Source organism: Bos indicus x Bos taurus, chromosome 6, assembly GCF_003369695.1.
Source record: "Bos indicus x Bos taurus breed Angus x Brahman F1 hybrid chromosome 6, Bos_hybrid_MaternalHap_v2.0, whole genome shotgun sequence".
In the NCBI taxonomy this organism is placed as follows: domain Eukaryota; kingdom Metazoa; phylum Chordata; class Mammalia; order Artiodactyla; family Bovidae; genus Bos; species Bos indicus x Bos taurus.
Genome location: NC_040081.1, coordinates 83,459,739 through 83,482,674, shown reverse-complemented (window position 1 = coordinate 83,482,674; position 22,936 = coordinate 83,459,739). Strand labels below are relative to the sequence as shown.

Below are 22,936 nucleotides of genomic sequence, written 5' to 3'. Positions count from 1 at the left end.
GCACAGCAGGCACCCTTGTCCTTCACTCTCTCCCAGAGTTTGCTCAAATTCATATCCATTGAGTCAGTGATGATATGTCTCATCCTCTACCATCCCCTTCTCCTTTTGCCTTCAATCATTCCCAGCATCAGGGTCTTTTCCAAGGAGTCAGTTCTTTGCATCAGGTGGCCAAGTATTGGAGCTTCAGCAACAGCCTTTCCAATGAATATTCAGGGTTGATTTCCTTTAAGATTGGCTACTTTAATCTCATTGCAGTCCAAGGGACTCTCAAGAGTCTTCTCCAGCACAACTCTAAAACATCACTTCTTCGGTGTTCAGCCTTCTTTATGGTCCAGCTCTCACATCCGTACCTGACTATTGGAAAAACCATAGCTTTGACTCTGTGCATCTTTCTCTTATTAGTTCTAGTAAAATTTTTTGTAAATTCCATTGAATTTTCTAGTCAGTTGTGTTGTTTGAAAGTAAGACATTTTCCGTCCTCCTTTTCAATCTGAGTGCCTTTTGTTTCTTTGTCTTTATTACTGTGGCTAGAACCTCCAATACAGGGTAGAGTTGAGGAGATAAAGACAGGCAACCTCTCTTCCTTCCTGACGATCTTTGATGGAAAACATTCATCTCTCCATAGCAGAGTGTAATGTTAGCTATAGGTTTTTCATAGTTACCCTTTATTAGGTTGAGGAAGTGCCCTTCTGTCACTAGTTTGCTTAGAGTTTTGTTGTTTTTTTAAATCAGAAATGGGGTATTGTAATTGTCAAATACTTTTTCTGTATTCATGAAAGTGATTATATGGCTTTTCCACTGTAGTCTTTTGATTTTATGAATCACAGTGATGTCTTTTAGAGTATTATACCACCCTTGCATTCTGTTTCTGGAATTAAACTCACATGATGTATTGTTACAGAAATTCTATTAAGAATTTTTGCGTCTTATGTTACATGAGGGATATTGGTTTGAGTATTTTTTAAGCTGAATGATTTTGCCTGGTTTTGGTATTAGAGTGACTCTGACCTCACAGAATAAGCTGAGAATTATTTTTTCTTCAGATTCTAGAAAGCTTGTGTAGAGTCAGTATTATTTTTTCTCATATTTTTGGTAGAATTCATAGGGAAGCTGTCTTTGGAGTTTTCTTTGTGGGAAAGTTTTAAACTATTAATACATATTAAATAGCTAATAGATACTGGGATATTCAGATGATATGTTTCTTCTTGAGTGAGCTTTAATAGTTTGGGTCTTTCAAAGAGTATGTTCATTTGTCTCATTGGTTGAATTTAGTGGCTTGAAGTTGTTTGTAATATTCCTTGAATATCCTTTTTTAGTGTCTGTAGAATCTGAACAATATTCCCTGCTCATTCCTGATAATGGTAATTATCAGGATAATTATCAGATAACGGTAAGAGAAGATAATTCTGTCTTCTTTTTTTTTCCTGATCATTCTGACTAGAGGTTTGTTGTTTTTTTAAATATTTTCTTCTCAAAGAACCAGCAGTTAAATTGATTTTTTAAATATTTTTTATTTTGTATTTCAGTAATTTCTGTGCTTTAAAGGGTTTTTTCCCTCCTTATTTTTAGTTTAATTTGATCTTTTTCTTATTTCTTTTTTTTTTCTATTTTTTTAAATTTTATTTTATTTTTAAACTTTACAATATTGTATTGGTTTTGCCAAATATCGAAATGAATCTGCCACAGGTATACATGTGTTCCGCATCCTGAACCCTCCTCCCTCTTCCCTCCCCATACCATCCCTCGGGGTCGTCCCAGTGCACCAGCCCCAAGCATCCAGTATCGTGCATCAAACCTGGACTGGTGACTCGTTTCATATCTGATATTATACATATTTCAATGCCATTCTCCCAAATCATCCCATCCTCTCCCTCTCCCACAGAGTCCAAAAGACTGTTCTATATATCAGTGTCTCTTTTGCTGTCTCGTATACAGGTTTATTGTTACCATCTTTCTAAATTCCATATATATGTGTTAGTATACTGTATTGGTGTTTTTCTTTCTGGCTTACTTCACTCTGTATAATAGGCTCCAGTTTCATCCACCTCATTAGAACTGATTCAGATGTATTCTTTTTAATGGCTGAGTAATACTCCATTGTATATATGTACTACAGCTTTCTTATCCATTCATCTGCTGATGGACATCTAGGTTGCTTCCATGTCCTGGCTATTATAAACAGTGCTGCGATGAACATTGGGGTACACGTGTCTCTTCCCCTTCTGGTTTCCTCAGTGTGTATGCCCAGCAGTGGGATTGCTGGATCATAAGGCAGTTCTATTTCCAGTTTTTTAAGGAATCTCCACACTGTTCTCCACAGTGGCTCTACTAGTTTGCATTCCCACCAACAGTGTAAGAGGGTTCCCTTTTCTCCACACCCTCTCCAGCATTTATTGCTTGTAGACTTTTGGATCGCAGCCATTCTGACTGGCGTGAAATGGTACCTCGTGATCTTTTTCTTATTTCTTAAAGTAGAAGTTGAGATCGTTGATTTTTGAGACCTTAAGTGTCTTACTTAGTTTCCAGATATTAAGGAATTTTTTTTCAGAGATCTTTCTGTTGCTGATCTGTAATCATTCCAGTGTTATCAGGAAACATACTTTGTGTGACTTAAATTTTTTAAAGTTTTTTTAGTGGAGAATATGGTCTATCTTGGTCAATGTTCTGTGTACATTTGGAAAGAATATGTATTTTGTGATGTACTGGATTGTCCTATCAATGTCAATTAGATCAAATTGATTAATAGTGTTGTTCAGCTGTTCTGAAACATTACTGATTTTCTGTCTATTCTTTATACCAATTGTTAAGAGATGGATATTGTCCATAATTTCCTATTTGTGTATTTCATACTTCAGTTCTACCAGTTTTTGTATCACATAGTTTGTTGCTGTGTTATTAGTGCATAAACATTTAGAATTGTTATGTCTCCTTGATGTATTGACCCTTTTATCATTATGAAGTGCCTCTTTATCCTGGTAGTTTTGTTTGCTCTGAAATCTGTTTGTCTGGTATTAAAATAGTCTGCTTTTCCCTTGATTATTGGTATCATGATATCTTTTTCCACCCTTTTACTTTCCTTTTTTGTGTTTATTTAAGTGGGCCTCCTTGTAGATAGAATATAGTTGGGTTTTTCTCTTTATTCAGCATGACACTCTTTTAGAGGCATGGTTGCACCATGTATATTTAACATGTGACATGGGAGATCTTAGTTCCCCAACTTCCCCCCCCAGCAGAAATGCAGAGTCTTAATCACTGGACCACCAAGAAAGTTCTATTGACACTATTTCTGCTATTTGTTTTCTAATTGCCTAATTTGTCTGTTACTGGTATACCTTTTCTCTCTCTCTTTTTGTTGAATAATTGAGCATTTAAGTTATATTTTATCTTCTTTACTGACATGTTGCAGTTGTAACATCTTATCCCTCAGTATCCATGGGGTATCCATTCCAGGAGCCTCCATGTGTACCAAAATATATGAATGCTCAAGCCTTTTGCATCAAGTGGTATGATATAATGAATACAGTTGGCTGTCCATGTCCTCGGGCTTCCCTGTGACTCAGCTGGTAAAGAGGTCGCCTGCAGTGTGGGAGACCTGGGTTCGATCCCTGGGTTGGGAAGATCCCCTGGAGAAGGGAAAAGCTATCCACTCCAGTATTCTAGCCTGGAGAATTCCATGGACTGTATAGTCCATGGGGTCACAGACTCAGACATAGCTGAGCGACTTTGACTAACATCCATGTCTTTGGGGCTGAGTATATATTTTTTGGAAAAAAAAAAAAATCCACATATAAGTGGACCCACACAGTTCAAACCTATGTTTGAGAGTCAGCTGTACTTTCTTTTGCTTTGTTTAGTGATTCAGTTCAGTCTCTCAGGTGTGCCCGACTCTGTGACCCCATGGACTACAGCATGCCAGGCTTCCCTGTCCATCACCAACTCCAGGAACCTAATCAAACTCATGTGCATCGAGTCAGTGATGCCATCCATCCATCTCATCCTCTGTCGTCTGCTTCTCCTCCTGCCTTCAGTCTTTCCCAGTATCAGGGTCTTTTCCAGTGAGTCAGTTCTTCGCATCAGGTGGCCAAAGTATTGGAGTTTCAGCTTCAGCATCTGTCCTTCCAATGATTATTCAGAACTGATTTTCTTCAGGATTGACTGGTTTGATCTCTTTGTAGTCCAAGGGACTCTCAAGAATCTTCTCCAACGCCTCAGTTCAAAAGCATCAATTCTTCGGTGCTCTAAAGGATGAGATGGCTGGCTGGCATCACCGACTCGATGGACATGAGTTTGCGTAAACTCCTGGAGTTGGTCATGGACAGGGAGGCCTAGTGTGCTTGCGATTCACGGGGTCACAAAGATTCGGACATGACTGAGCGACTGAACTGAACTGAACTAGCTTTCTGTATAGTCCAGTTCTCACATCCATACATGACTACTGCAAAATCATAGCTTTGACTAGATGGAAAGTAATTACTTTATGGTTTATAGTATAAATCTCTACAGTGTGTATTCAGATCTAACATCACGTTCTGTATGGTATAAGAAAGTTACACCAGTGTTCTTCTGTTTCTCTTTTTCCAGGATTTGAGTTATCATTGTCTTAAAATTTTACTTTTACATAATGCTATAAACTCACAATTGGAGAAGGAGATGGCAACCACTCCAGTGTTCCTGCCTGGAGAATCCCAGGGACGGGGGAGCCTGGTGGGCTGCCGTCTATGGGGTCGCACAGAGTCGGACACGACTGAAGCAACTTAGCAGCAGCAGCGTAAACTCACAATACATTACTGTTTTTGGCTTAACCAGTCAATTATCTCTACAAGATATTTTAAAAATAAAGGAAACAGGGTTTTGTCATTTCTGATGTTCTCTATTCCTTTGTGTAAATTAAGATTTCCATCTAATATCGTTTTCTTCTGCCTGAGGATTTACTTTGACATTTCTTATAGTGAAAGTCTGCCAGCAATGAATTCTTTCAGTTGTTATATGTCTGATGACGTCTTTATTTCCTTTTTTTGAAACTGAGTATAGAAATTTAGGTTGACAGTGTCTTCCTTTCAATATTTTAAAAATGTGCCATTGTCATCCAGTTTGTACTGCTTCCTGGGAGAAAATCAGTTGTCATTCTTACCTTTCCTCTGTAAATTGCATGATCTGTTTTCTCTGATTATTTTTAATATTTTCTCTTCATCCCTGGTTTTAAACAATTATGATATCCCTTAGTGTAGTTTTCTCTTTACGTTTTGTTCTTTGTTTGCATCATGGTCTGTGAGTTTGTTGTGCTCATAGAAAAATTTTAACTGCTTAGTTCTTCAAGGGACCTCAGTTTCACATAGACCAACTGAAGTTGTCCCACAGCTCACTTAAGCTTTTTTGGTTTTGGAAGGTTTTTATCCTCCAGTTTTGTTTTGTTTCATTTCTGTTTTTCATTTTTTAAAGTCTGTTGCTGTGTCTTCAGGTTCACTTCTGCAGTGTTGAATCTGTTGTTAATTCCACTCAAAGTGTTTTTCATCTTACATTTTATAGTTTTCATCTCTGGAAGTTTTGCTGCTTCTTGAGCATATGAATTATATTTTTGACTGTTTTAGTTTTTGTCCACACATTCTATCATATGTCATTTCTAAGTCTCTTCTATTGATTTTTCTATCTAGAGTTGTATTTCCTGCTTTTTTTGCATATCTAGTTTTTTTTTTTTAGTGTATGTTAGACATTATGAATTTTACCTTTTTGGGTGTTGAATTATCTAGAATTCCTTTAAATATTCTTGAGCTTTTTCAAGGACACAGTTAAATTACTTGAAAACAAGTTTATTTTTTTCAAGGCTTACTTTTAAGCTTTGCTAGGTAAGACCAGAGAAGACTCAATTTTGAGGCTACTTGCCCCCCAGTACTGATGTAATACTCTTTTCTATTTTATCCAGCGCTCTCTGTATTAAAAGGTTTTCCATTTGGCTGAAGAGGAACACAAACTGTCTTGGCCCTGTTTAAACAGTGATTGTTTCAGTTGGACTTTTCATCTGGTTCTTTCCCTAGCTTGAGGTTGTTTCCTCCCCTAACTTGGCTGAAGAATCGAGAACAGCCTGTCCGGCATTCTCTCTGTGCATCTGCTCACAAATTCTAGCCTTGAATTCACACCCTGTTCTCTTCAGTTCAAGAAGACCACCAAGCTTTTTTTGAGTTTCCCTTCCTGCTCTACCTTCTGAAAACTCTGGGCAGTGGCTAGGGCAATCATAAAGCTCACCTCAATTGTTTTTCTTCTCTGAGATTATTGTCCTGAGTTGCCTATTGTCCGGTGTCTGAATTGTTTCATTTATATTGTCCATTTTTCAGTTCTTTAAGGCAGGAAGAGGATAAATCTGTTCCCCCTTATTTAACTAAGGCCAGAAGTGGAAGTTTTATATATGTACCATGTATCTCTTATCTATCATTCTTTTTCATGCTTTTCTTTTTCCTAGCATAGAATGCTTTTCCTTCTTTGATTAATTTTTGACTCAAGTCTTCAGATTTCAACTTGGATGAACTTCATTTGTAAACTTGCCATAGCCTCCATTGATAGATACTCACTTCCTATTCTTTCAGGTTCCCTTAGCTTCTGATGCTTCTGTATGTAGTACTTAATAGTGGATTATTTGATTATTCCTCTCTCCCAATAATGTCACAGGCATCCTGCTAGGTATTTTACTTATTTTATCTTATTTAATTTAATCCTCACATTACCTCATGATGATGTTGCTGTTGTGATCCCCACACCATGCCAGTGCTTGGCTTGAAATAGATATTTTAATAAATCTATGAATGCCTGAAGGTAACTGAAGTATATCCAAAAGAAAGTGATTAGAGTGTTGATGGGGACTCAAAATGATGTCATGTTTGGAATTGTTTAAGGAACTGGAGATGTTTAGCCTAGAGAAAGAAGACTCTGGAACCTGAATACCATCTTCAAACGTTTGGAGGGCTGTCACATTGAAGAGGGATTAGACAAGTTCCCTATGACCCCAAGAGGTAAAATTAGGATTAGTGGTGAAAACTATAGGGAGATATAGTACCTTTGTAAAAGGGAGAATCTTTAATAAATAGGGTTCTCTAAAAGTCAAGTCAATAGCCTTGGAAATTTCTTTCTTTCCTGATACAGTTATTGATATATGCATGTCCGCTTAATACAGTCAGGTTTAGTATAACAATGGTGGGCTTGAAGTTACACTCTCAGCTCTTTAAATCCCACTTCATAGGATTTAAGTGTCAACTGCAGAGTACCTGACATTAACTAACATGGAGTAGGCACTTACTCAGTATACTTCCCCTTGGTAGCCAAACATTGAAAAGGCAGGTAATTTAGTTACCTGTTGAGAATTTGAGATTTTATGATTCTTTGAACAACTTTAGCTCGTGTATTTTAATTGTTTTCCTTTGTCTGGATGTTCTGGGTCATTTGTAACCATGTTTATGTCTTGGCTATTCATTATTTGCTTAAGTAGTCTTAAAAATAATTGATGAAGACAAGTGTGAAAAACATATTTTTTTAATGCAGTTCTTTGACTGTGAACACAAAAAAAGAATTCATGCCCTCTGCTTAGTAGAGCATAAAAGTGTTGTTCTTGTTGCCAGTTCATTTCTTTCATTAACTTAGCAGATAGGTTTTGTGTGTCTATTATGTGCCAGGCCCTGTTAGTCACTGGGGATACAGTAGCACATAAGGCAGGCTCTGTCTTAAGGAATCTACAATCTCCTAGGAAAAATAGGCAAATAAATAGTGAAAATACACTGTGATAATTGTTATGATAAATTGAATGTATAGTGTTACGATGCACAGAAAGATGATCCAACACTGTCTTAAGAAACTTAGGGGCATCAGGGAAAGCATCATGGGGAAAGTAACATGCAGTTTGAGACCTGAGGACAAGGAGTTATTCAGGCATAAAATATTGGGAAAGAGGAATATTCCAGAAAAGTGTCTTAGCACCCGAAGAGAGTATACCATGTTTGGAGAACTGAAAGCCTTTAGTACACCTGGAACATGGAGTGTGATGGTAGAGTGACAAAAAATGAGACTCGAGAGCTGAGCAGAGACTAGATTATAAACAGCTTTGTGATAAATGGAGTCTCGACTTTATCATAAGGGAAATACAAAACCAACCAGAGTTTTTAAAGCAGGGAAATGATTTGACTGGATTTGTATTCAAAAATTGAAATTCATGCCATCTTTTTTAGTTGGAAGTTGATAGATAATACTTAAAACTGAAAAATCAAGAAATAAAGTACAAACATGTTTATTGAGAAATATAGGGGTAAATATTAGAAGAAATAACTGAAAGAATTGAGGATGGCTGTTCTTAGGGCTTGGGAATTGGGTTATGGAAGAGTTAGGCCAGGAACTGATTTTTTTCCCTCCCTGTAAGACTTGTAGAATGATTTGCCTTTCTTAATCTACATTCGGTGTAGCATAGTGGTTAAGAATATGGATGCTAAGGCCAGACTGCCTGGGCTGAATCTTGCTTCCACTATTTATCAGTTGCTTAATTTCTCTGTGCTTAGGTTTTCCTCTCCGTAAAAATGGGAATAATAATAGAATTTTTGTAATTTTGTGAGGATTAATGAGTTAATACAAATAAAACTGTGGTGTGTAATAAACACTGAGTGTTAGCTGTTATTCTCACATGTTAGCATGTTATTCTCACATAAGGAGAATAGACAAATTTGCAATCATAGTGGGCATTTTTTAAATGTTACTTTTAGTAATCAAGAAAACAGGCAAACAAAGTCTGAACAAATATAGAGTTCATCAACATGATTATTAAGATTACTCTAATGCACATGTAAGGAATGTTATATGTTAACAACTGTAGAGTACACATTCCTTTCAAGAATGGAACATTTGTAAAATTGACCAAAGAAATTCTCAAATATTAAAGTGTAAAATTTTGTAGATTGTGATGTCTGTTCACAGTGTATTTAAGCTAGAAGTCAATACAAAAAATAATTGTAAAATTCCTCATAAAGTTAGAAATTTAAAAATACACTTCAGGTGAATCCATAAGTCGAAAAAAGAATCATAATAAAAATTAAGAATAATCATTTAAAGTACTATGGATCAAAATTTGGTATGCTTTTTAAAATCATTTAAAGTTTTACATGTGTACTTTAGAAAAGAATATCTAAAGCTAAAGGAGTTTTTATTTCGAGAAACTCAAGGAAAAAGAGAAGTAGAATTATTAGTATAGGAAACATTTCAAAAGCCAAGTGCACAGGCAGCAGCCAGGGGCTAGCCCCCAAAGCAGGGTAAAGATCAGGCCTACTGTGTTAACTTTTTTCAGCACATTCAGTTCAGTTCAGTCGCTCAGTTGTGTTGCTCAGTTGTGTCCGACTCTTTGTGACCCCATGGAATGCAGCACTCCAGGCTTCCCTGTCCATCACCAACTTCCGGAGCTTACTCCAACGCATATACGTTGAGTCAGTGATGCTGTCCAACCATCAAATCCTCTGTCCTTCCCTTTGCCTCCTGCCTTCGATCTTTGCCAGAATCAGGGTCTTTTCAAATGAGTCAGTTCTTCACAGCAGGTGGCCAGAGTATTGGAGTTTCAGCTTCAGCATCAGTCCTTCCAATGAATATTCAGGACTGATTTCCTTTAGGATGGACTGGTTGGATCTCCTTGCTATCCAAGAGACTTAAGAGTCTTCTCCAGCACCACAGTTCGAAAGCATCAGTTCTTTGGCACTCAGCTTTCTTTATAGTCCAACTCTGACATCCCTACATGACTACTGGAAAAACCATATCTTTGATTATATGGACCTTTGTTGGCAAAGTAATGTCTCTGCTTTTCAATCTGCTGTCTGTGTTGGTCATAGCTTTCTTCCAAGAAACAAGTGTCTTTTAATTTCATGGCTGCAGTCACCATCTGCAGTGACTTTGCAGCCCAGAAAAGTAGTCTCTCACTGTTTCCCCATCTATTTGCCATGGAATGATGGGACCAGATGCCATGATTTTAGTTTTCTGAATGTTGAGTTTTAAGCCAACTTTTTCCACTCTCCTCTTTGACTTTCATCAAGAGGCTTTTTAGTTCCTCTTCACTTTCTGCCATAAGGGTGGTGTTATCTGCATATCTGAGGTTATTGATATTTCTCCCAGCAGTTTCGATTCCAGCTTGTGCTTCATCCAGCCCAGCGTTTTTTATGATGTACTCTGCATGTAAGTAAAATAAACAGGGTGACAATATACAGCCTTGAAGTACTCCTTTTTTGGTTTGGAACCAGTCTGTTGTTCCGTGTCCAGTTCTAACTGTTGCTTCTTGACTTGCATACCGATTTCTCAGGAGGCAGGTCAGGTGGTCTGGTATTCCCATCTATTGAAGAATTTTTCACAGTTTATTGTGATCTACACAGTCAAAGACTTTGGCATAGTCAGTAAAGCAAACACAGATGTTTTTCTGGTACTCTCTTGCTTTTTCCATGATCCAGCGGATGTTGGCAATTTGATCTCTGGTTCCTCTGCCTTTTCTAATCCAGTTTGAACATCTGGAAGTTCACGGTTCATGTACTGTTGAAGTCTGGATTGGAGAATTTTGAGCGTTACTTTGCTAGTGTGTGAGATGAGTGCAATTGTGCAGTAGTTTGAGCATTTTTTGGTATTGCCTTTCTTTGGGATTGGAATGAAAACTGACCTTTTCCAGTCCTGTGGCCACTGCTGAGTTTTCCAAATTTGCTGGCAAATTGAGTGCAGCACTTTCACATTGAGTTTCACATTGAATTTTCATATTGAGTTTCAGCACACTAAGGATGTGAAAATTTGGGGACTTTTTTACACTGCCAAGCAGGATGTCAACTGATACATCCACTTTGGAAATTATTCTGGTATTACCTAATAGTTAACTTTGCATTTTCTTTCATCAGTATATGCTATAGAAACTACTACATGTGTACCATGAGACATATATAAGTGTACTCATAGTCTTCTTATTGGTAACCATCCAAAACTGTGGAATTGCTAAATTATGGTATATCACAATAGAATAGTATAATACAAAGAATGCAATATGAAGTGAAAATAAACAGTTGCCTTGATATGAATAACTCTCAGAAGTATTCAAAATGACCCAGTTTATGTAAAGTTCCAAAACAGACAAACCTTAAATATATTGTTTAGGGGTACAGAAGTAAAGGTTGTAAGACTTTATAGTATCTTTTCCATATATACTATGTAAATGTTCAGCAAGTATTTCATAAATAAATGAATCAGTTTTATCTCTGAAGCAAAAATGGTGACTATCAATTTAAAAAGTCTAATAGAGAACAGACTGTGATTACCATGATGAAGGGATGGATTGGAAGTTTGGGATTAGTAGATGCAAACTATTACATACAGAATGGTTAAACCACAAGTTCATACTGTAGAGCACAGGGAACTATATTCAGTATCCTGTAATAAAGCATAATGGAAAAGAATATATAACTGAATCACTTTGCTGTATAGCAGAAACTAACATTGTAAATTAACTATATTTCAATAAAATAAACTTTTAAAAAGAAAAGTCTAGTAGATTTTATCATTCATTGTAGGGAATAAGGATGAAAATAATAATAATAATAGCTTGTGTTTATAAAGTTTCTTTCTACTAGACAGGTGACCCCTTTTCAGGCATTTATATTGAATATCAGTAGCTAAATATAGATATTAAACGAACATATCTTAAACCAGCATGTGTGTGTGTGTGTGGGTGTGAATTCCAAAAGAAATACTTAAAACCCAAGGAGTTCTGGAATTATTTACTTACACTGAACTCATCTTTCAGAATGATTCTGGTAAGAATCCATTGGCATGCTCCTGTCTTCAGAATCTAGTATAACATCGTTTATCAGTGTTCTTTGAAATAAACTCTTACTATTGACTTTATTACTATATCTGACATTTTTTTAATTGCCAACGTGTATTTTTTGAAATTCCCATTTTGACTCTAGGGGCTTCCCAGGTGGCTCATTGGTAAAGAATTTGCTTGCTAATGCCGGCGAGATGGGTTCAGTCCCTGGGTCAGGAAGATCCCCTGGAAAAGGAAATGGCAACTCACTCCAGTATTCTTGCCTAAAAAATACCATGGACAGAGGAGCCTGGAAGGCAACAGTCCAAAGGGTTGCAAAGAGTCAAACACAACTTAGTGACTACATAGCAGCAGCAGTAGCATTCTGATATTAGCCTGTGGCTATTAGGATGGATGACTTAATAAAGTCCTTTAAATAATTTGTCAGCTTTTATATTTAAAATAATGTTTAAAAACTGCTCAACTTTAAGTCATCTAAATTCCAAGGAGGGAAACAATTTTTTGCCTGATAAATCCTTTTCGTGGTGAAAGGCTTCAAGTGAAAGTGACAAACTCAAATGCTTGTAGTGGCCACAGAGGTGATAAATGAGAGAAGAAGGATGGGAACTTTGCCAAGTCCAGAGCACATGGTCCTCCCTCACTGAACAGGCAGCTCCTACTCAACCCCGTAGCCATGAGGGAATATGGGTTATGGTGCCAAATCTAATTTTTCAAAATATGTCATATATTTGGCAGTTAATTGAGGAATTTTAAGTACTGTGCAAGTGATCCAAAAAAAGTCTGTGGGCAGAATCTAGCCACCAGGGTATTAGCTTGCAAATAACTGGAAAAGATATACAACTTTGGTGAAATAATTTATTTTTGTTGTGTTTTACATGTAGTCGACAGAGGTATGTTCTTGGAGACACAGCAATGCAGAAGATGGCCAAGTCCCATGTTTTCTTAAGTGGTATGGGTGGTCTTGGTTTGGAAATTGGTAAGCAATATTTTTGTTCATAATTTTATATGATGCTTTTGAGCAACATAATTTAAATAATTTAATTCCTTTCCCTTGTATTATTTTCTATAAAAGAAGTTAGATCCAAAATCTTGATCAGATTCAATTTTTATTTATTATTTATTTTTTTGGCAAGACTATTTCACGTTATTCCATGAGAAACCAGTTATGACTCTCTTGCTTCTCTTTTGGTGTTGTTAATAGCTGTAAATGATCTTTTTCTGTATCCATTAATTATGGTAGAGAGCACACACATATTCATAACAGCATGTCTGGAAGTGTACACTGAAATTTTAAGAGTGATTATCTCAGTGTGGTTTGATTATGGAAATCAAATTTTATTTTTATTCCTTTTTGTTCATCTCTATTTTCTAAGAAACTGATATTTTTAAAGTAGTAAAAGAGTTAAAATTAGTCAGAGATATGAACAGACTCCATGAAAACATATCTAATATACAATTCCTAATATTAAGCTATTTTTTTTTCCCCCTTTATAGCAAAGAATCTTGTTCTTGCAGGGATTAAGGTAAGTGGGTAAATGTCCTTCATAAGAAGAATTACTTTTATGAACTCTTTTTCCCCTCATCGGTAGTGATAATATTATTTATACTTTGGCTTAATTATTGCTTCTTCATTTAGTAGAAAAATTGTCTTAATTCTCTATTTTCCTTTTTTAATAATACTTTTTATTATAGAAAATTTCAAAATTATACTAAAAAAAACCGAATAGTTTTAGCAAACCCCATGTACACATCTCATACGTGCAGCTATCAGCTCATAGAGAAATTTGTTTCATGTATCTCATTCCCCACTGCCCCCTAACTGCCCAGTTATTTGATATAAATTTCAGAAATCCTATTACGTTGTTCTTAAGTTATTTTAGTATATAGCTCTAAAATATAAGGGTGTTTTTTGAAAACAGCTACATTATCACTTTCATACCTAAAAACGTTAACATTTTAAAAATATCATTGTTATCGTCAAACAAAACTTAGCAATTTGAAATACAGCATTTATATCACTTTCTTTGGGTCAGGAATTAGATGTAACTTTGCTAATTCCTCTGGTTAAGCGTCTCTCACAAAGCTCCAGTCAACATATTGGCAGGGCCTGCAGTCATCTTGAGGCTGGGGAAAGGGTCTGCTTCCCAAGCTCACTCATGTAGTTATTGGTAGGATTCAGTGGCAAGGATGTGCCAGTTCACATTCCCACCTCAGTTCCTTGCTGGCTATTGATTGGAGGTCACCCTCAATTCCTTCCCATGTGGCCCTTGCCAGAGGGCAGCTCACAGTATGGCAGCTTGTTTCATCAGAGTAAGCAAGCAAAAGATAAGAAGGGTAATGTGCCAGGTCTTTTGTAACCTAATCTCTGAAGTGACATTCCATCACATATGCCATAGTCATTAAAGTCATTATAGTCACTTAGGAGATGAGATAACACAAAAGCCTGAATATCAAGAGGTATGAATCATTGGGGCTATCATAGAAGACTGCCTACCATAACTATCAAGTATCTAGTTAAAGTTCATATTTTCCTTTCTTTTATTTGATTTGTTCTAATCCGTATCCAGGTAAAGCCCATATACTGAACTTGGTTTCTTTTAATCAGTAGATCTCCCTTCCCTGATTTTGTTTTCTTCCTTGCAGTTTCACATGCCCACCAATAATGCCTGATTCACTTCACTCCCACCAATAGAGCATATTGTTAAACTTTTAGATTTATGCCATGCTGATGAATGAGAAAAGGTATTTCATTCTTGAGCAAAGTTGAACATGCTTAAATATTTTGACGGCCCCTACATATTTCTATTTTGGTATACCCTGTGTCCATATTTGTGGCTTGTAATATAAGTTAAAAATATCTTTTTTCCAGTTAGTATCTTTCTTACTTTAAACATGACCATTTGGAAAAGTTTGTTTATGTGAATTTTAAAAATTTTGTATGTATGTTGATTTATATGACATGCTACTTTCCTAAACTTAAATTCTCTTACTGTTTTTTAAAGTAGCTTTTCTCATAATACAAAGGTGCCATAATAATGTAAGTGCATGGTAATGTGCCTAATGTATTCATTTTTTAAAGTCAACTAGGGTTCAGTACTATCTGTAAAATACATACATACACACCCACAGCAAAATATAGTAAGTTTATATGGAATTACAATATGACCATCATGTTAATTATTATTGACTTAATTAATTGAGAATTGTTATTGATAACTGTCATAAGTGGAAAGTATTGTTAATTCTTACTGTCATTAGTATACAGCTATTAATAGCTAGAAATATGGTTATATAAATGTCTTTGTAACTTGGAATTACAGTTTTACTATTTTAAGTAATCAAAACCCTGCTTTTAAGATTTATCTTAGCTCATTTCACAGTTGAATAATGAAGGTATGTTCAAGTTAATACAACATTGATCTCTGCAAAAAAATAATATACTGGCATTAAAAAATATGTTGTGTTTATAAAAGAAATAATACTAATAAAATAGTTTTTCCGTGATCTTTTCTGGATTTCTAGATGTCTATAGTCATATTATCTGTGAATGGATCTAACTGGATTTTAATTACTTTCTGTTGTCTAATTACACAGGCTAATAGTTCCAACCCAGTGTAAATAATATTGGAGATAGTGAACATCCTTGATTTACTCCTGACTTTAACAGATATTTTTCTCCTTTTTGAAGGCACTTACAATTCATGATACAGAAAAATGCCAAGCATGGGATCTAGGAACAAACTTCTTTCTCTGTGAAGATGATGTTGTTAATATAAGAAACAGGTGAAGATAGATATTTTGTTGTGTTATCATAGGATTTTTTTTTTAATGTTGCAGTTACTTAGAACATTTTCTGAATCTAGAATACCAATTCAGTTTTAGCTATTTAACTCATCACCATAAATTCACTCTACCACAGACAAATAAGTACTGACATGTAAATATTTATGTTTCTCAAAATTTTAATATTGTCACATTGCTACTTAGGAATGAATTTCTTTGAGATTGTTAAAGTAGGTCTTTATTATTGCTTTGTTCTTAAGAAAATGAAGGAGCATTGGCCTATAAGGGTATGTATATTTTGAGATTGTGTGACTTACTCTGGAATATGACAGTGTGCTACATCTTAAGATTGTATAGTAAAAATAAGTCTAGCTTCTTTTCTTCCTCTCTAGTTTAAAATTCCCATTGAAATTTTGTAACATTTAGGTTTCTCTAATGTCTTCAAAGTGTCCAGATTTGAAGAATTGAATGTGTTTCTTGAACAAAAGAGTAGTAAAAGTCTTTTTTCTTTTTTGTATGTATGTGTTTGTTTTTTTAGGGCTGAAGCTGTACTTCAACATATTGCAGAATTAAATCCATATGTTAATGTTACATCATCTTCTATTCCTTTAAATGAAACCACAGATCTCTCCTTCTTAGATAAATACCAGGTTAGTACTCCATTTTATATTAGATGTTATTGACAGATTCCAAGGTTAAAAGTTGGCTTAAAGCTCAACATTCAGAAAACGAAGATCATGGCATCCGGTCCCCTCACTTCATGGCAAATAGATGGAGAACCAGTGGAAACAGTGTCAGACTTTATTTTTGGGGGCTCCAAAATCACTACAGATGGTGATTGCAGCCATGAAATTAAAAGACACTTACTCCTTGGAAGGAAAGTTATGACCAACCTAGACAGCATATTAAAAAGCAGAGACATTACTTTGCCAACAAAGGTCTGTCTAGTCAAGGCTATGATTTTTCCAGTAATCATGTTTGGATGTGAGAGTTGGACTGTGAAGAAAGCTGAGCACCAAAGAATTGATGCTTTTGAACTGTGGTGTTGGAGAAGACTCTTGAGACTCCCTTGGACTGCAAGGAGATCCAACCAGTCCATCCTAAAGGAAATCAGTCCTGAGTGTTCATTGGAAGGACTGATGTTGAAGCTGAAACTCCAATACTTTGGCCACCTGATGTGAAGAACTGACTCATTTGAAAAGACCCTGATGCTGGGAAAGATTGAAGTCAGGAGAAGGGGACAACAGAGGATGAGATGGTTGGATGGCATCACCGACTCAATGGACATGAGTTTGCGTAAACTCCGGGAGTTGGTGATGGACAGGGAGGCCTGGCATGCTGCAGTCCATGGGGTCGCAAAGAGTCAGACATGACTGAGCGACTGAACTGAACTGAAGGCAAATCATTAAGTATTAGTAAAGTACTGATTTAATATAGTCTATTAAGTAGATCAAAAAATTCAGGTTAAAAGACTTAGAATAATACCTTTAAAGTGCTTTGTTTTAGGGCAAGGACCTAAGAATTACAAAGCAATTATATCAGTCAGCTATTTTCACAGTAACGTGCATGAGAAACTGCAAATTCAGTGGTTTATAGCAACATGCGTTTCTTTCTCATGCTTCTGGATGTCAGTTGGAATTCAGCTGTTCTAGCTATACTTGAATTCCACAGTCTGAGTCCTGGTCTATGAACCTCTCTTCTGGGACCAGGAGGCTACCTGAGACATGGTCTCATACCAGTAGCAGAAATACAAAGGAGCAAGTGCCACGTTCCAAGCACATTTCAAACCTCTCTTTGTGTTACTTCCATTAATATTTTGTTGACCAGAGCAGGTCACATCGTCAAGTCCAAAGTAAAGGAGCAGGAAAGCACACTGTACTCTTCCTAAAGCCATGCTGCTGCTGCTAAGTTGCTTCAGTCATGTCCGACTCTGTGCGACCCCATAGACGGCAGCCCACTAGGCTCCTCTGTCCCTGGGATTCTCCAGGCAAGAATACTGGAGTGGGTTGCCATTTCCTTCTCCAGTGTATGAAAGTGAAAAGTGAAAGTGAAGTTGCTCAGTCGTGCTCGACTGTTAGCGACTCCATGGACTGCAGCCCACCAGGCTCCTCCATCCATGGGATTTTCCAGGCAAAAGTCCTAAGGCCATAGGCAAAGAGTAATATATAGCCCAGGTACACAGAAGTAAATAATGTGGATCAACAGTTCAGTCTTCGTTAGGTAACAAATAAAAACAAAAATTCCCAACGCCTGGGATGTTCTGAAAGTGACTGCATTTTTTCCTGTGATATTATGATACCCATTGTCTAGGATAAAGCACTCCTGTGTTTCTTAAGATCTCAATACTTCTGACACTTGTGTGACTATATGTTTATGCCTTTTCCCCGTACACCAGGCAATTTTCCAACTCTGGACACCTAGCTTGGTGTCCTTCAATTCTGTCTTGACACTCTGCCTGGAGAAGATGGTGTCAGATCCCACAGGTTAAGGACTCAGTGCTATAAGAACCCACATCCTCGAGCCCTATTCTGATGCCAGTTGCAAATTCAGGTTGTTACATGTGCTTCTCAGAGCTGGCTATGAATCAGATGTTTTCACAACCCCCTCCTTAGGTTCAGTTAGTTTAGTAGAGCGGCACACAAACTCAGAAAAACAGTTTACTTACTAGATTATGAGTTTATTGTATTATAAAAGACTATGACTCAGGAACAGCCAGATAGAAGAGATGCCTAGGTCAGGGGATGGGGGGATGGGTGCCATGTTTCCATGGCCTCTCCAGTACGCCACCTTCCCAGTACCTCCAAATGTTGAAGCCCCTGGTTCAAGGATTTTTATGGAGGCTTTATTATGTAAGCAAAAATGACTTATATATAATGTATACTTATATAAAAATGTATAATAGTATACATTGGCCATTGGTGATTAAGTCAGTTTCCAGCGCAAGAGGTCTGGGAGATAGGGCTGAAGGTTCTGAACCTTACAGCCCAAGGTTGATTCCCCTAACAACCAGCCCCCATCCTTAGGGGCTTTCCAAAAGTAACTCATTAACATAAACTCAGGTGTGTCTGAAAGGACTTGTTATGAAAAACAAGACATTTACTTCACCTTTTTCACTGTGAAGATATGTCCCAAAGAACAAAACTAAATATTATAATGAAAGATGCCCCTGAGCTCTTACATAGGAAATCACGAGAGCAGTAACAACTATGTGCTAGGAACCTTGAATGAAGACAAAATATGTATTTCTTATGATAATGACAGTATCACACCCACTTAAAGATTATTGTAATTGTCCATTCTTAACTGGATAACTTGAAATCCATCCTGCTAGAGATATTTAATAGACTGTCTACAGTAGAATTACTTAATAGACTTCTTTTTCAGTGATTGCATGAGGTCAAAATGGTATAAGGGAAATGCTCAGAGACCAAAATTGAATAGATAATTAAAAGGAAACCAGTTAACTGTGGCTGTGTTCACTTTCTGGACAGAGTTTGCTTGTCTCAGTTACCACGTTTCTTGGGAATTGGGAATGGTCACACAGAAACTAGATAAAAATTTGTCTGTATGAGATACAATATATAATTGAGGCCTACCACCTCTTTGTAACTCTCTGGAACCTCAGAAAGCTACACCCTTAATGAAAAGGTGTATTAGAACAATCTTTGACCATCAGAATAGAAAATTTGTCTATTTTCTCTTGTTGGTGTTGTTTAGTCACTCGGTCGTGTCCAGCTCTTTAAAACCTCATGGACTGCAGCACGCCAGATTCCTCTTATCTTCTACTATGTCCCAGGGTTTGCTCAAATTCATGTTCACTGAGTCAGTGATTGTATCTAACCATCTCATCCTCTGCTGCCCCCTTCTTCTTTAGCTTTCAGTCTTTGCCAGCATCAATGTCTTTCCCATTGAATTGGCTCTTTGCATCAGGTGGCCAAAGTATTGGAGCTACAGCTTCAGCATCAGTCCTTCCAAAGAATATTCAAGTTTGATTTCCTTTAGGATTGACTGGTTTGATGATCTTGTCGTCCAAGGGACTCTCAAGACTCCTCTCTAGCGCCACAGTTTGAAAGCAACAGTTCTTTGGCACTCAGCCTTCTTTATGGTCCAGCTCTCACATCCATACATGACTACTGGAAAAACCATAGCTTTGATTATAAGGATCTTTGTGATGTCTCTGCTTTTTAATATGCTGTCTAGGCTTGTCATAGTATTCCTTCCAAGGAGTAAGTGTCTTAATTTCATGGCTGCAGTCACCAACTGCAGTGATTTTGGAGCCTAGGAAGAGAAAATCTGTCTCTGCTTCTACTTTTTCCCCTTCTGTTTGCCATGAAATGATGGGGCCAGATGCCATGATCTTAGTTTTTTGAATGTTTAATTCCATGCCAGCTTTTTCACTCTGCTCTTTCCCACTTGTCAAGAAGCTTTTTAGTTACTCTACACTTTTTGCCATTAGGGCAGTATCATCTGCATATATGAGGTTGTTGATGTTTCTCCTGGCAATCTTGATTCCAGCTTGTGATTCATCCAGCCCGACATTTCACTTGATGTACTCTACATATGGGTTTCCCAAGTGGTGGTGCTGCTCTTGCTGCTAAGTCACTTCAGTCATGTCCAACTCTGTGTGACCCCAGAGATGGCAACCCACCAGGCTCCCCCTGGGATTCTCCAGGCAAGAACACCGGAGTGGGTTGTCATTTCCTTTTCCAGTGCATGAAAGTGAAAGTGAAGTCTCTCAGTTGTGTCCCACTCCTAGTGACCCCATGGACTGCAGCCTACCAGGCTCCTCCGTCCATGGGATTTTCCAGGCAAGAGTACTGGAGTGGGTTGCCATTGCCTTCTCCTCCAAGTGGTGCAGTGGTAAAGAATTCTCCTAGCAATGCAGAGGACACCAGAGATGCAGATTTGATCCCTGGGTCAGGAATATTCCCTTGGAGTAGGAAATGACAACCCACTCTAGTATTTTTGCCTGGAAAATTCCATGGACAGAAGATCCTAACAGGCTACAGTCCATAATGTCTTAAAGAGTCAGACACAACTCAGCACATGAGCACAGCACATACTCTGCATAGAAGTTAAATAAATAAGGTGACAGTATACAGCCTTATCATACACCTTTCACAGTTTGGAACCAGTCAGTTGTTCCATGTCCAATTTAAACTGTTGCATCTTGACCCACATACAGGTTTCTCAGAAGACAGGGAAGGTGGTCTGAAGCTCCCATCTCTAAGAATTTCCACGGTTTGTTGTGATTCACACAGAGCTCTCTGGAACTCTGGATTAAAAAAAAAAAAAAAAGATCTTCTCTGGGACTTCTTAACCATAGGCATGCCCTCACATAAGTTTGATATGAATTTAAATTTTCCAAGCTGAGAACTTAACGTTAAAACGTAGTACTGAGCTGGTGATACACTGTAATGCCAGAAAGAAACAAAACTCAAAGATGTAGCAGCATATATCCTCAACCAAGCCACAGTTTATTCTAATGTGTAAAGCCCCTATGAGGCTGTGTTCATAATACAAAATAATAAGACAGGAAAAAGTTCAGCATGATCAAGAGTCAGTGGATATAGCAAACAATAGAGCTAAACCTCCAAGAATTTCAGATAATAGAATTATTGGATGGGGACTATAAAATGTTCAAACTAAATCTTATAAGAAGAGATTAAATATACAATATGAAAATAAGATACTAGTGAAAGCAGTTAGGCAGATATAACAAATAGAACTTTTTGAAATGGAAAAAATAGTCCTAAAAGTTAAAACTTAATGAGTAGATTAAACAGTGCATGTAAGAATTAATGGACTGAAGGATAGAGCTGAGGATATTTTTGAGACTACAGCATACAGAAAGAATATATGAAAGAGAAATTTTAAAAAATGATAGCTTGAGTAAAAAGCTCTAATTCATGGGGTTGGACTTCTAGAGAAAGGCTTATTCAAATAAACGGTGCTTGGGAATTTTCCAGCATTGGTGAAACACAGACCAGGCTCAGTAAGTACTGTTAGACTCAGTATGTACTGAGTCTAATAAGATTTGATTTTACCGAATTTGAAAGCTAATAAGTTAGCTTGTTACAGTTTCATGGATGCTAGCAGAAAACATGAGATTCCTGGGTCAGAGACTAAGGACTTAATTACTCCTGAGCTGGTAAGTGTGAGCATGACATTTGCCTTGTTTCCTCCTGCCTTCCTCCACATCTCCCCCGTGCTGTGCAGAGGGCTCAGTGGATGCCTGCACATGTGGTGGGTTCCTTTAGAAGAAAGGAACATTGAGCTTGGGGAACCTGCCTTTTTATAGCAAGCAATGAATAAGCTTGTTCTTTGTCCCAGGGGAGACATTATCTCATTTCTCAAGTTTGCACCAGGCGAATGCAGTCCTGAGAAACAACCCACGTAAAGAATGGTCAGAGCCTTGCATTCATGGCAATACCAAGTGGGAGAGCTATGGAGAATTACCTCTCTGTAGGAAGCACATCGTGTTCTAAGCTAGATAAAACTAAATCCACACCCAGATAGATATTGGTAGTGAAAGTGAGTTATTCATTTCCTGGAAGCAGCATCAAGGAAAGCTCCAGACTGTGAGATTTGACCTGCTTTTGACATTTTTGATTGATAATTGACCGTAATAAAATATTTTGGCCTTTCATGAGTTTTTCAGATATGATAAAATCTGATTATAAAACTTAATTTGCTTATCTCACTGGGTTTTGATAAAAAAGTAAGCATTGAAAATGATAATTTGCTATCTTAAATAACAGAACTTGGTTGTTTGACTAGTAACACTGTCGTAAAACAAAGATGTGATGTATATCTGTCGAATCTCGAAGCAACAGTTAGAACTGGACATGGAACAACAGACTGGTTCCAAATAGGAAAAGGAGTATGTCAAGTCTGTGTATTGTCACCCTGCTTATTTAACTTATATGCAGAGTACATCATGAGAAACGCTGGATTGGAAGAAGCACAAGCTAGAATCAAGATTGCCGGGAGAAATATCAATAACCTCAGATATGCAGATGACTCCACCCTTATGGCAGAAAGTGAAGAGGAACTCAAAAGCCTCTTGATGAAAGTGAAAGAGGAGAGTGAAGAAGTTGGCTTAAAGCTCAACATTCAGAAAACGAAGATCATGGCATCCGGTCCCATCACTTCATGGGAAATAGATGGGGAAACAGTGGAAACAGTGTCAGACTTTTTTGGGGGGGCTCCAAAATCACTGTAGATGGTGACTGCAGCCATGAAATTAAAAGACGCTTACTCCTTGGAAGGAAAGTTATGACCAACCTAGATAGCATATTCAAAAGTAGAGACAATACTTTGCCAACAAAAGTCCGTCTAGTCAAG

At 37.2% G+C, this 22,936-nt stretch overlaps 1 protein-coding gene across 1 annotated transcript in view; it reads left to right on the top strand.

Moving 5' to 3' along the window:
- UBA6 (ubiquitin like modifier activating enzyme 6) overlaps positions 1-22,936 on the top strand; it is an 87,431-nt gene that overhangs the window by 11,928 nt on the left and 52,567 nt on the right. Inside the window, exons 3-6 of the mRNA XM_027544635.1 lie at positions 12,688-12,782; positions 13,301-13,329; positions 15,495-15,589; positions 16,128-16,239. Of these exons, the coding sequence (XP_027400436.1) occupies positions 12,688-12,782; positions 13,301-13,329; positions 15,495-15,589; positions 16,128-16,239 (331 nt within the window). The remainder of the gene's footprint in view (positions 1-12,687; positions 12,783-13,300; positions 13,330-15,494; positions 15,590-16,127; positions 16,240-22,936) is intronic.